The sequence below is a fragment of the Rhopilema esculentum genome, chromosome 11, assembly GCF_057945365.1.
Source record: "Rhopilema esculentum isolate cy_ngs chromosome 11, ASM5794536v1, whole genome shotgun sequence".
Lineage (NCBI taxonomy): Eukaryota > Metazoa > Cnidaria > Scyphozoa > Rhizostomeae > Rhizostomatidae > Rhopilema > Rhopilema esculentum.
Window position 1 is genome coordinate 16,400,476 of NC_142825.1, and position 14,643 is coordinate 16,415,118.

General features: G+C 36.8%; 2 protein-coding genes across 4 annotated transcripts; both read right to left on the reverse strand.

The window, feature by feature from the left end:
- Window positions 1-1,664: 1,664 nt before the first annotated feature.
- On the reverse strand, window positions 1,665-2,807 carry LOC148959112 (uncharacterized). The gene is made up of 2 exons (XM_089111507.1): window positions 2,417-2,807; window positions 1,665-1,903 (listed from the first exon to the last, which is right to left on the reverse strand). Exons 1-2 carry the CDS (start codon window positions 2,805-2,807, stop codon window positions 1,665-1,667), a joined length of 630 nt encoding a protein of 209 aa, XP_088967633.1.
- A 227-nt stretch (window positions 2,808-3,034) lies between these two features.
- Window positions 3,035-14,325, reverse strand: LOC135694967 (uncharacterized). 3 transcript variants are annotated; one of them, XM_089111482.1, is made up of 6 exons: window positions 9,344-14,325; window positions 9,041-9,121; window positions 8,538-8,856; window positions 4,683-8,417; window positions 4,188-4,329; window positions 3,035-3,808 (listed from the first exon to the last, which is right to left on the reverse strand). In XM_089111482.1, exons 4-6 carry the CDS (start codon window positions 4,848-4,850, stop codon window positions 3,036-3,038), a joined length of 1,083 nt encoding a protein of 360 aa, XP_088967608.1. In that variant the 5' UTR covers window positions 4,851-8,417; window positions 8,538-8,856; window positions 9,041-9,121; window positions 9,344-14,325; the 3' UTR covers window position 3,035. The 3 variants fall into 3 exon arrangements, with proteins under 3 accessions (XP_088967608.1, XP_088967609.1, XP_088967607.1); XM_089111483.1 differs by having other exon boundaries at window positions 8,538-10,422; window positions 10,813-14,325; XM_089111481.1 differs by having other exon boundaries at window positions 9,041-14,325.
- Window positions 14,326-14,643: the final 318 nt, after the last annotated feature.

Below are 14,643 nucleotides of genomic sequence, written 5' to 3' on the forward strand. Positions count from 1 at the left end.
GATTATTGATCAAAATTTTGCTGCTAAGAAGACGTGAGAGAAGGTTGCAAAAGTACAAGAAAAGGTTTTGGATAAGAAAGATCTATGAAGAACGGGAGCGGAAGGGCGAGTATCATCTTTTGATCAAAGAACTGAGACTACACGATGCTGAATATTTTTTCAGGTGTTTAGAATGACTCCTACACTGTTTGAAGAGCTCCTGAATTAGTTTGGCCCGTTTCTTCAGAAAAACGATACGAAAATGAGGAAAGCTATCCAACCAAGTGAAATATTGTCTGTTTGTTTAAGATACCTGATGACGGGTGATGCCCAAGTAACGATATCAGCAAGCTTCCGTATGAGTCCAACAGTTGTTGGGAGACTTGTGAAGTTGTATGGAAAGTACTCAGCGCAAAAGGCTTCATCAAAAACCCATCAACAGAACTGGAATGGAAATCTATAGCCGAAGAATTTTCAAGATTTTGGAATTTTCCGAATTGCTTGGGAGCCCTTGATGGGAAACATGTGGTCATGCAAGCACCAGCAAAATCAGGATCTTCCTTTTTTAATTACAAAAAAACTTTTAGCATTGCCCTTTTGGCAATTTGCGATGCAAGATATAAGTTCACTCTGGTGGATATAGGAGATAGTGGTCGCCAGAGTGATGGAAGTGTGTATAATTGTAGTAATTTAGGTTATGCTATTGAAAATAATCTATTGCAAATCCCTGGACCTGCAAAGCTGCCCAACTCAGAAAAACGACTTCCATTTGTATTTGTTGCAGACGATGCATTTGGACTCAAAACACATATGATGAAGCCCTTCCCATCACATAATTTGCCACTTGATCAACGTGTCTTTAATTATCGGTTATCAAGGGCAAGGAGGGTGATTGAAAACACTTTCGGGATTGCTGCCAGTAGATTTCGAGTATTGAGAAGACCAATCATTGCCAATGTAAGCAAAGTAATACTTATCACAAAAGCTATTGTTGCACTGCACAATCTACTGATGTTTAAAAATTCATCAACAAACAATCAATATTGCCCAAGAAACTTTGTTGACCATGATGGACCATCAGGGTTTGAGGCTGGTGAATGGAGACAAAACAGAGCTGATTTTGGTAGCCTTCGACCAATTTCTCAAAGTGGTTCGAATAACTACTCTAAAGATGCAGCTTCTGTAAGACATGGATATAAAAACTACTTTACCAATGAGGGCGCAGTTGAATGGCAAAATGAATTGGTTAGTCGAACTGCAAATCCACATGAGTGGTTTCAGGACAGACAATAAAAGAATGAAGCAAGTAAGAACAGAACTACAAATGTGTATAGACATCAAAATAAAAATGTTACATAACCATAATAAGTTAACCTTACATAATATTATTCATGTTCAAACTCAAGTTCAAACAACAGTTGGCTGACTTTGATCATAGCTAATCGTTTCTTTTTAACTGAAAAAGATGATATTATTGGAATGATGCTTTTGCAATACAGAGAAACTTCATCCTCATTATCAGTAGTGACAACTGACTTGATTGCATTATTTGTGGATTCCAATTCTTTCAGGATTGCATTATCAAATCTTTCTTGACGATTCTTATACCCTTGACTACCACAAGAGGATGGTGTGTCATTTGCCTTCCTTTTTGTACCACTCAGAACAACTGGCCTTACTGATATCTAAGGGGCTAATGGGCCGTCCAAAACATCTTCAGACTGCAAAGCTGTTTCAGCTTGAATAATTTTGCTTTCTGTGGGCCTGTTTGCTGTTTTTTCATGCAGAAATCTCATTGGTTCAAAGTACTTGCATTTAGGCAATGAACTTGCAGCAGCACCAGACCTAGTCATCCGGTTCCTCTTGTCCAAACATTTTTTCAGGTTGTCCTTTAGATTTTTTAGATGCCTCTGAAGAAATTCCACTACAAAAAAGAAATCAAATAATATTATTTATAAGATTCTAAAAGATATCATCAAACTAAGAATTTTGTCCAGCACAGAAAGTCTCTTAGAATTATTAGATTATTATTATGAGAGTTATCAGTTTGAGGGACAAAAAGAAAACCACAAGCTGTGAAAACCTCTCTCGTGTAAATTATTTTCTCTTTTGTATAAATTTTATTCCTTTTACAATTGGAGTGGTGTCGCTCATCATGTCTGGGCGCAAATTTGTTTGATTAGCAAGGAACATAGGTAAACTTGATATCTCCTTTTAAAATAGCTTTTTGTGAGTATTTGTCATATCTGCAACGCTATTGGAACGATGGGCGACACCACTCCAATCACTTTTGTAGCTTATTATTGTAATATTTGTTTCTTTATGTTAAGTGTAGGTCTTAGGGTTGGAATGCATTTCCTTGCTCCCTAGGCTTTTGTATTGTAATTGATTGTCGTTGTAAATTTTATGAGAATATAAAAAAAAGGTGTGAACTCACCGTCCTTGTTGAATAACTGGCCTATTTTTGACCATGCGTTTTGCTTCATGGGCCTAATTTTGTATCCTTCGGAAGCAATATCCCACAAACATCTGTACTTGCGGACTTCTTCCAAAAATAATTCTTTGTCGAATTCAGCTGCAAGTAGTTCTTCGCCATTGTACTGGTTTAGGCCTTGTAGGTTGTTCTCGGGGGTGGTGGTGACAACAGAGACGATCGTCTCTGTCTTCTCAAAACCTGTCTCATCAACGGAGCCTTGCGTGGCAGCATTGTCTTTGTGGTTGTAGAGTTCCTGTTCACTGTTGGTATTTGCTAAACTGGCAAGGTCAGCCACAGTTATGTCTCCATTTGCCATCATTTGTTGTAAGAGATTCAGTGTCATTGCAGCCATGTTTTCTTTCTGCTGCTGTTGTTTTGGAGCGACTTTTGGTCATGGATGTCACATGACAGGCTTCCAGCAATTTAATTGGCTTGCGCCTTTCTTCGCCGCGAAAAAGTTGAATTCATTCGAACTCACTTTTTCGCTGCTGCGAACAGTCACCGCGAATGAGCTCCTGCGCGAGAATTTAAATACGCATGCGTATGCTCGAAAAAAGTCGCTTCGCGCGAATAAATTCGCCTAGTGGAAAACCGACTTATCAGGGCACTTTATTTCAAGAAGACCGAAACATGGGTCTTCAGCTGGATCATATACTTTATAATCAGGTGAAGTCCCTAAGTATGGTATTCCCCATTTTATACAAAAACCAGCTCTGTAAAGATTGAGTCCCCTGTTATTCATATATGCAGAAGCAGCCATTTTCTCACAAGCAATGCCTCTTCTCATCGCAGCTGTTTGTATATTTTTTGTACTTACTAAATCCATAGCAAGTTTTGCAAAATTATCACGACGTGAAACAATCCGTTTAAACTTAGTTGATGTTATTCTACTGCATCTCATTTCATGCCATAAAGGAGTAACTGATTGCTCTCTGGTCTCATTTTCAATTGAAATAGCTTCCTCTTCGGTCACAATGCTCTCTTCAAAAATTTCCAAGCTATTTCTGTCCAACACAGTCGAGTAGACTCTACTTAGAGAATACAACGGAATGGCTGGGAAGGTAGGTGCATCTTTAAGCTTGCAAAAGTTGTCAACTTCCTTCAGTGGGGAATGGTAACTGATAACTGAGCCTTTGGGTAGCATTCCATAAGAAGATGAAACTAGGATATCTTCCTGATTTGCATCCAGAATGTAGGAAAACTGTGTTTTTGGGCCACTTGCAAAGGATTTTTTAAAGTCTGCAATAAATTTTTTTGCAGAATAATCTTCATCTGGCAAAGGGTTATACACAGTGGGCTCAATGCATATGGAGTTGTCTCTTTCTTTTGCCCTCTTGTCTTCAATTTTATCTCCTAAAAATGAAATTTAATTTCATCACTTTCAAAGCTTTAAAAGACTCAAATTTGAAGAAACAGATTTGAGCACACAAAGGTTACTTCCTTTAAGCAGTAAAACAGGTTGGGTTGTTGATTAAAATTTTTCTAACATTTAACAGAGTCCTAGAAATTAAAAGAGATAAACAATAAATAAATCCTAGATTCATATTAAACTTGAAAAATATATAAAAGAATTGATACAGAAAATTTAGACTCTTGTCTTTGGGGAGCTAGTTCTCTAAAATAAACCCAGCTGGATAGCAAAAAGTAATCCAGCATGAAAAACAGGCTTTGAAAGAATTTAAGGACCTATTTGCGAGTTGAAATAAAATTAATCATACACAAAATAAAAAACCATTTGACTGAAGTTTCTTCTTTGCAAATTTCACAGGCTTTTGAATCCGCAGAGAAGAAATTGGCTCAGGATTTATACCTTTCGTTCTTGGCTTGTGCCAAGTTTGAGGTAATGATGTTTTGGAAACATTATTTGGCAAAACCTGCAATGTATAAAAAAATAATCTAAAGGTACTTGAGAGCAAGAAGAAATATGTATCACAAAGCTAAAAAAGAAGACATTATTGCAGATTTTGTTTCATGAACATGTACAGATTAATACTAAATTCATGTTTTGCATTAAAGCAAGTTTAAAGTATTATGCTCTAAAACATACCTTGATAAAAAATATTTTTGACTAATTGAAGTTGTGAGCCAAGGAACGAAAATAACAAATTGATTAAAACCAAGGGAAAGGTAGGAACACAATCATTTACACGGAGAATAAGATCTACATGCACCTTAGAGTGAACAGCCAAAAGACCCACCCAAATGTTAACTAAACATGGAAACATACCTTTAATCCTAGGGATTTGTAGTGGACAATCTGGAACAGAAAGGCAGACTTGTGATTGCAAACCCCTTTTACAGCCTTGCATGTGCAACTTAATGCGTCTACATGCACTTTCCAGGCATCTGAGGAAAGGAGAACAGCCAAAGAATGCGGTTTTTCACTTTTTCTCATCGAATGGTAGCACTTGCTCACTATTTTGCATTGCGTGATTTCGGTTGTTTCATTGATTCTTTTCACTGAAACATAAAGAAGAAGATGTCAAGAAACTGTAACTCATACAACAGAGAGGTAAACAATCAAAATATAAATGAATCAATGTAGTAAATTGTACAACAGTATAGATACCAACCCTTTATGTTGTGGATGTATCCTTCCGTAAAGAATTGGTACTCTCTTTCTTTGATTTTCTGTGGTACCTTCCCTAAAAATTTATACACATCCTCATATGAAATGTTAGGCACCGACACAAGACTTCTAGTCCACGACGACTGCGAGCCCGAAGCACTTTGCTGCTCAGCAACATGCTGTTTTTCTTGTTCTTCTGGTGCTTGATTATCGCGATCCGCCATTGTATCTGAAGGTCAGAAAATTTCTTGCCCTGGTGGCCTCGTTTTCATAGTAAGCGGAGCAAGGGTGAGAGAGGTGTATTTTTCGTTAAAATGTTTTCAGCAGTCTTCCCAGACCGGCAATTTGTCATACCTCCATGGATTCCTTCTCTTTCTCAACCTTCAGTTCCATTTGATACAGAACCCCCGTCTTATGAAAAAGTGACAAAAGTTATTCGCAAAATGAAGTCAGCAGGATCTCCATGCCCTTTGGACAAGATTTCTATTATTTGTTTCAAGAGATGACCTTACCTCCGGTCATTTCTGACTGAAATAATATGAAATAATAGTGTTGTGTGGACCACAGGCCACGTTCCTAGCGAATGGAAAAAAGCTTGTACAGTTTTAGTCTATAAAAAAAGCAGCATTGATGATCCGGCAAACTTTTGACCTATTACCATCGAGTCTGTACCGCTAAAAATATTTACCTCTTGCCTGCGTGATGCTCTGTTTTCCTTTCTCAAACAAAATAAGGCCTAACATCTCTGGAGTGCTGGAACATACTTCACTGATGGCCCATATTATCAATAAAGCACACATAAAGCAACGCTCTGTGGTTGTCACTCTTTTGGATTTAAAGAACGCATTTGGAGAGGTCCATCATAACTTAATCATTAAAACTATGGACTATCATCACATCCCTGCTCACTTTCAAGATCTCGTGTCTAATCTTTATACTGATTTCCACACTTCAATTATAACCGATAATTTCAGGTCTCCGGCCATTCCAGTCAAAAGAGGAGTACTGCAAGGGGACTGCCTCAGCCCTCTCTTTTTCAATTTATGTTTCAACACCTTTATTCAGCTGGTAAAACAAGACAAATATAAACAACTTGGATTTTCTCCTCATGACGGCAACGATCGCTTGTTTAACCCGGTTCACTGGTTTCAATTCGCTGATGATGCTGCAGTTGTCACAAGTGATGAACGCGAAAATCAATTATTGCTAAACTGTTTTACAAGATGGAGCCAATGGGCAAATATGATCATCCGCGTAGACAAGTGCATCACCTTTGGAATTAAAAAGTTTGCAACTAGGTCTGCACAGTTTCAGCCTAAACTCTTCATTAACAACGATCCTGTCCCTTTTGTGAAACATGGCGAATCTTTCAAATACCTGGGTCGTTTCTTAAATTATGATATGAAGAATTATGATAGATCAGCTGGTCACAAAATTCGTTCGACAGTGGCTCGAGCTTCCAATATCTTCGCATTGAGTGGCATAGTTCTTTCTCGAAAACACTTTGGTCTTGAGCTTCTGCTTCCTTCCGTAAAGTTTCAACAGTGCCAGATTGTTCTCGAAACCCACTTAAATCTTTGCCCAACGAAAACATCAAATCCCTATGGATGAACACCAATTATGGACCTAATATACAGTTTGAAGCATACAAGAACACTAAGGCGGTACTGAAATGTGTAAGGGATGAACACACTGGAAAGCTCAAAACTCAGTTAACATCCCAAGGCTTCATCATTTCATTCCTGCTTGAGCATTCATATACAAAGTTAACCTCACTCTGGTCTGCAGCTCAAAGTAAACTTCCAAAAAACATCTTCAACTTTACGATAAGGTATCTTAACAACACACTAGCCACAAGGAACAACCTCTGCTTATGGAAAATTAGCTCTTCTCCAGATTGCTCATTCTGCCTTCAGCCTGAATCACTTCTTCATGTCGTAGGTGGGTGTAACAAATACCTTGAGCAAGGGCGTTCTACTTGGAGACACGACTCTGCCCTGCACTTCATTGCATCATCATTTCAATGTATCCGAGATGTATTCATATATGCTGACATTCCCGCTTATTTATCACCATGTATCATAAGTGAGGTTACTGTTGTAAGTAGAAGAATATAAAATAAAAATAAAAATGTTTTCATTACTATTATTATTATTATTATTATTATTTTTTTCATGTTTATTTTTTTATTTAGCATTAGCATGTATAACTTCCCAAGATAAAGTACAAATAATTTGCCCATGTTATGAGCATTCTGCTGGTTGTTGATGCTGATATTTTTGCTCTGAAAGAAATGTCAGTTGCCATTAACCCACCTTTTAGAAAACAAGTGAACAGAAAGAAATGCTCAAACAGTGGAATTTTACTTTTAAAACTGGTATCTTTGCACTTCTTAACACACCCTTTGTTCCTCTGATACTGGGACCAGAAAACCATTTTCTCAGCAGTTGGTTGGAGTGCTTCAAAGGTGCCTTTCAACATATCATAGTTTTCAAAACCAGAGTAAAATTTTATTTCATTTGGGCTTGACTTTAGACTTGATGTTCCAAACTTGTATGTTTCCAGATGACTTATAGTAGCCTCTAGCTTTGATATGTGTTCTTCTGCCTTTCTTAGCTTCTCTTCTAAAGGTATCACATCATTGCCAAGGTGTTAATCATGAAAATTGTCAATGGGAGGTAGTACTGGCTGTACACTATCCTCTTTTGCATGGTTATCACAATTCCTAGAAAAATAACATTATAATGTGATGATTCTTTTGAAATTATATACCTTACATACAAAAAATAAATCTTGGTTTTCATTCAGAGTTTAATTGAAAATAATCAACATTTGCCTCAACACTTGGATCAAGTATTTAAATATATTTTACATAATGAATAGAAGTTTCCATGTTTGCATTCTTCTTGCATAAATAAAGACTGGTAGAGTATTTCTTGTACAATTTTTTAGTTATTTGCAAATAAGAACCTATTCCGATGTTCAAGCTGAATCAGCTCTCATTAGATCAGGCCCCAGTTAAAAATTTAGCCTTTAACTTCTCATTTAACCAGGCTGCAGGTTTTACCCCAAATCCACCTATGCTGGTATATAAAATATGATTTGATTGCAAAACAATACCTGCATTTTATAACCCAAAAAGACTAGATACCAATTAATGAATAATATTAAAAAAATTGTTGCATTGAGCCTCAATAGCTAAAAATAAAAGATCAATTACCCATTCAAATTTCCCCTGACTAAAGGTGGTCTTCTGTTTGTTGGCTCTGAAAAATTGTTCCATGCAAAGAAAGTAGGAACAGCATTCTTCATTAGCAATCGTCTTCCATTTGGTGTTTCTCTGATAAGATCTTTCTTGAAATGCTTTGAGCAAACTTTTGCTATCGCTGTTATCTAAGAAGAGAGAAAATTAGATATTAAGATCAGGGTTGTTATATCAGACAAGCGTTTGAATTTATGAAAGGAGATAATAGCTGCTGGAAAATATCATATTAGGCCCCAATGAAAACAAACCTTGAAATGACATCCAGGATCACGCCTTATCTTGTTTATCCAGACTGACTTGGCTTCCTTGTCTTTTGGAAAAGTATGAAACGATAGCTGTCTCTCTGGGTCGTATCTAGCATCGGAAACACATTGAGGAACACAACAGTGGCTGTGATCTGTTGATGTTGACGTTATGCTGAAAAGTGGAGTTCTTTTTGCGGACTTAGCCTCGTTTCAATTTCCACCACGAAAGAGGTCTATTGCAGGTTTCAGAGCAGTACCAAAAATGATTTATGATTGCTGGTATCCAGTTACAAATATTTTCATTACCTCTTTCATTTGCAACCTTCAATAAACAGAGAAACAAAAATTTTAATATCTGACTTTATGTCAGGTTTGAATTTTCATGCATGAGGTCATAAATTTCCAGAGGAAAGATTTAGTTCTAAGAATTTGTTAGCATCTTCAAACTATATAAAGGGAAATGCTGATAAATTTGAATATATCACAACATGTGAAAATATCATTACCTGCACAAACTTTTTTGTAAGTTTGCTGACTTTGCCATACCTCTTTCTGAAATTTTATTTCATTGTGACTGTTGTCATTCTCTGCAATGTATATAAATTATTCAAAAGAGAGAAGATTAAACTAGTTGCTATTCAAAAGCAATCACAAGCAATTTCACTGACAGATATTGAGGAGAAAAGTCATTAAACAGTTAATGTTCAGAGAGAAGTTTTATAATCAACATACCCAACATATATGTATAACATACCTGTATGAAATATATATAAATGTATATACAAAAATTGTAGAACGAAAATTCTTACCCATCATTGCAGATATTGGCCTGTGATCATCTGTGACAAAGCCTCTAACTTTCATATATTTCTGGAGTTTATCCAGGCCTTTTTTGCAACAAAGCTTCTCCATATTTGAGCTCTTCATATTAGCATCCTGTACATCAACAATTTCTGGGTGTAGTATTAAACCTGACACTGTATCGATGAATGAATGTGTGCAGTATGTTGCACAATGACCAGGAGAGTCATTTCTTCCATCTCCACCAAGTGTAACTTCCTTACCTGCAAACAGCCTAAAGGTCAAGGATTGCATCTCTTCCCACCAATCATCTACCGCTGGATTGACATACTGTTTGTCAATCCTGTGAAATGATACATCTGATGGTATTTTCGGATTTAGGAGCTTGGCTAACAAAGATACCTTCACATAAAGATTCCTTGACAATATTATGGAAGATAACAGCTGCAAATTGATGGCATAAACTCCATTAACTGACTCAGAAAAACTCCATTTCATTAAATGTCAATTTTCACAGTGTAGCCAGAGCTCTGCAACACTTCCAATGAAGCTGTGCTTTTTAACCTTCCTCTCTTGCCCACTAATGTCACAATTAATGCAGCCAACCAGGATCCCAAGTTGTGTCGATGAGCAGATAAATTGTTCATCTTCAACTTAACTCAGCTCATTAATAAGATGTTTTTCCTTAAAAAAATCATTATGATAATTTTCTGGCAGAGTAACTTTGTAAAATTGTAAAACACCCAAGTAAAATTGTCTGATCATCCGTAGCTTCCCATGTCATGCTTAGGCCATCTAACAGTGTCCTATCAGGAGTTGAGATGCAAGGGTTTGTCATGTTGATGGTTTCAGTGTCTTTATCATTGTTCTGAAGTTCTGAAATTTCAACCTCAGTTTCAACAAACTCCTTCATGTGGGTCAGGTAATAATCATTTCCAATTTTCATATCTTGAAACCTCTCCTCCAAGTCAAAATCACTATCATCAGAGAATTCTTCGCTGTACCAATCCTGCTGACATGGGCTGGTCTCACATTTTCTGCAGCAACTGTGATATCATTAATGACATCATTTTCCATGCATCCAATCCTATATATGAGTCGAATACTTCACTAACTTGAGTATGACAAGAATAAAAACACATTTGTGAGCCTTACAGTTCATAACATGCAAGCATTCTATAAGATTTAAGAGTTTATTGCTTTTGTAAGAAGACTATAAAGTGATTGCTTAAATGTTTATCAATCAATCAAAAACAGAAATAGTCTATTGCAATAACTTCTTTTTTACAGCAGGAGTTGATTGTATTTTAATTATTTGAGGAAGTCTCGTGCCTTAGATATGTTATTTGGAGCCATAGGGAGACTATCTTCAAAGACTTTTGCTTAGTTGTAATTTTTTTAGATCATGAATAATATCCAAAGCCAGAAATTATATTTAAATTCACAGTGAGAAGAGTATCATGAGTAGGAAACTTACTCTTCTGCTGGTTCTAATATACTGGAGATCAGCTTTCTTCTTACAGTCTCAGTCGATCCTTGTTTACTGCATTGTCTAATTTTTGGCAAAAGGGTTGAGTGCAGTTCTTGATGACCAGAGGAGACAACAAAACCAATGTGTAAGACAGAAACATTCATGATTATTACCCCATTCCATTCCAAATGCTTTTTATATGAAAGGTTCTTTCATACCCATCCGCATATTCAAACATTTTGATATTTTCATTTCTTATCTGTTAACTTTTTCTTCTCATAATAGTATTAATTCTTCTTGAATCAGCGGGCTTATTCAACCACAGTCTGCAGAGTGTGGCATGTGCACAAAACATATATTTTGCAGAGCTTTGTCTAATGCACTCAAAAACCTAGGGCTACACACATATTTTCTTGGTAGTTAAAAATTTTTAAGGGCTACCCCTTTTTGAAATGCTGGCAATACTTGCTGTCCTATTCTACTCTAGACAGCAGATCATTCAAAGTATGTGAAATTTGTATGGATAAAATTTTTTACTGTATTTGAATTTTTAAAGTCAACAAATCCAACAACCATCCGATTTAGGGCTATCAAATCAACCTAAATATGTGCTTTATAGGAAATGTGTGTCCTCACAGAACGTGTCTAAACTATCTTTCGTTAAATGTTAAAGTTATCCTAATATTGCTCACATGAAATCAAACGTTAGTTAGGGCTAAGTCAAGTGTCTTAGAGGTCTGAGTATTTTGCTTAAAAGACTAACTCCTCCTTACCTCGCTATGTTCTTTTGTAAGATGAAATCAATGCCAAAGCAAGTTCGTTATCAGTGTGAAGGCAAATTTGTCCTCGCAAATTCTGCCACAGTTCCAACATCGTTTCGTGAAATGACACTTTCACACGCTTCATTTTTGTGTCAAAAAATTTTCTCTTATGTCCACACATACTTTTCAACAATTAGACAGCATTGATGTGAGCAAAATTTGACGCCAAGACACGACATCTAACAACGCTACATCAGAACACCCACAGCTTCTGTTTCAGTGAGTTTCATTTTGTAGCCAAGGCGATATCTATTGGTCAGTTTTGCTAATTTGTCTTTGCTAATTCCTCACCAATTTCGCGGACCCTGAAAATTCAGCAGACATGTAACAAAGGAACATCTTGCCTTGAGTACTAAATCTTTCTAAATGTATGACATCATCAATGTTAGAATCTTTCATATCTGGAAGAACATGCGTAACATTTGGTTCTATCTTTTCCTGCAAAACGATACTGTCATTAATTGTTGGTTAGGTCCATGGTGGGTAGCTTTAAGAAAAATGGACCCTCCCACCAAAATTGTATGAAAAATCACAACCGTATGTACCACTTGACGGTAAATCAGCTGGGTTATCCTTACCAGGGCCATATAAACCACGCTTCGCAATTTGAATAGGATAAAAAATCAAAAACTCTTCTTTCTTACGAGGGGCCAAACTTTCGTTTTCCTTTTTCAGTTCAATGTTCTCACGCATAAGATTCCCAACTTGTGTTCAAAAAGTTTCATATTGGTCGGCTTTAAATTGTTGAGAGTTTTCAATGTCAATCAGTTTTTTTCAATGTTTGTGTTATACGAGAGCCAAGAGTATTTTCTATTTCTGTTTTTACTGTGTCTTGGATTCCAACAATTGTTTTACCAAGGGGATTTTCCACAGCGCTCAAGCTTTGTAAAATGAAGTCTTTGATTTCTTTATTCATCTCCATTTTTATTAATATTATTTAAACTCTGTGTCATTTTAAAACAAAACATTAAAACAAAAAACATAAAAAGAGTTCACCAAATTAGTTATTTGACAGCATGAAGTATTACAAGTTCTTTCATGTTACCGCCAAGTAAAACACGTCTGCTCACTAGCACAACACGAGCAACCATCATAGACCCCAAGCTCGAAAACATCTCTGCCAACATATTTGGACTACGGAATTGGAACCTAAATCACTCGATTAAAAGACTCTTTCTTATTCCAAGTTTTTCTATGAAGACACTTTCTCAGCAAGCTTTCTTCACTCAAACGTGCAAACACAGGCTTCATTTCTGCAACCACTTTTAATGGTAGTCCATGTCCTGGCTTTAACCTGTTGGTGTTCTCAGCAATATCCACCTTGAATTTTTCCCATCTGGACAGTAATTATGGTAATTGTTTTCCTTTGATGATGCAGAATGGAAGAGTTTTGCAACTATTGCTTTCTTCATTGATTCCAAATTACGAACACTGTTTCCAATAGCTATTCCAAAATAATTTTGAATTTTCTCAATAGTTTTCTCTGTTAATTTGCCTTTTCTTCCCAACTCGCTTTTTTCCCTTTTTAATTTTCTCAGTGCAGTACCCATTCTCGCTGAACATGCCCAATGCACTCCAACTTCTCTACTTTCTTACAAACTGACTCATAAACATTTTTTACAGAGAGATGGCTTTTGCTGTCACCATCTCCATAAAACTTTGTGTAGTTAAGGCCATGCTTTTCAATGGATCTGCCAAAACTATGCACTGCACCTCCAGGTTCCATTGATGGTGCAGATCCCCTGCAGCTTGCTCTGCATCAAATGTGCTTCTCTTTAAAATCCTGATACTCTTTGGAATTCTTGCCAAGCTTAATCTGCAATTAGCATTGCTTACAGTGCCTTGACATGTCTCTAAATGCAAATCCTTTCCATTGTCTTTTAAAAGAACTGCAACACAGCCATTTAGAGAAACAAAAAGCCTTTTTTGCCAGCATCGACCCACAGAAACCCCACAATCTCCACTGTTTACACCAAAAATGCCTTTTTTGCTGAATTTGTTAATGGTAGGCAAAGTAGGGATATTCATAACAGCACAGAGTTTTTTACAACCTGTTTAACCAATCCCTATGCTGCGCATGGAATATACAAGGTGCTTGTTGACTTCAAGTGCTCTATTTATTTGCTTTGAAGTGGAAAGGTATGTTACCAATTACACTCTGTGCAAACTAGCATCAGCCGACTGGCACTACCATTCTTTCTGGGCAAGTCGTCATCAAATCTTGAATGTTGATCTCTTGATGTATCACTTAGATGTAGTAGGGCAGTTGCAATATGTGCATATCTCCAAAGTACACTTGCTTTTCAATCACAAATTGCATATTTAACATTGCCGCTTGAATATCTTAAAACTACTGCCACATTCAAGGGTAGCAAGTTATTCATTGAATTTTGGACATGGACACGCACAATAAATTCATTCCTACTTTCAATGAAATCGTCCTGAAGGTTTTCCATGAAACCACTTTTTTGTAAATTTCTACCTTTACGTAGTGGCTTTGCAGTAACAGTGTCCATCATCTTCCTCACTACTGTCATTATTTATGAGATGGGTACTAGGGCTGTCCACCGAAGGTCAAATAATCAATATTCGGATACCTGTTTCAATATTCAATTAGCTGAAGCCCATAGGGAATATTCGGTTGCAAGCGAATAGTTCAAATAGTACAATTATTCGGTTGTAGACGAACAAAAGGTAACAATGGTTGTTAGAATAACCCTGACTGATCGAATGGCAATGACTGATCGAATAGCGTAAACTGGTCAGATTGTTTATGGATACAAGCCTTCTTCAAACTTTGAAAACCTAGGGATAACAAAGCCAATAAAGCAATATTGGAAGGGGGCAGGAGGAGTGTAGTGTGGCTAGAGGGTGGGGGTTAGTGGGCTTTTGTGCTGCAAATAGTTTCACTTTTCAAAATGCTGGAAAACGACCTTTGATAGTGACTTTAGCCTTTCTGGCCTTTGGGGCGACTAGCGCTAGGGAAGGGTCGAAAAGACATTATTTATAGGGCCCA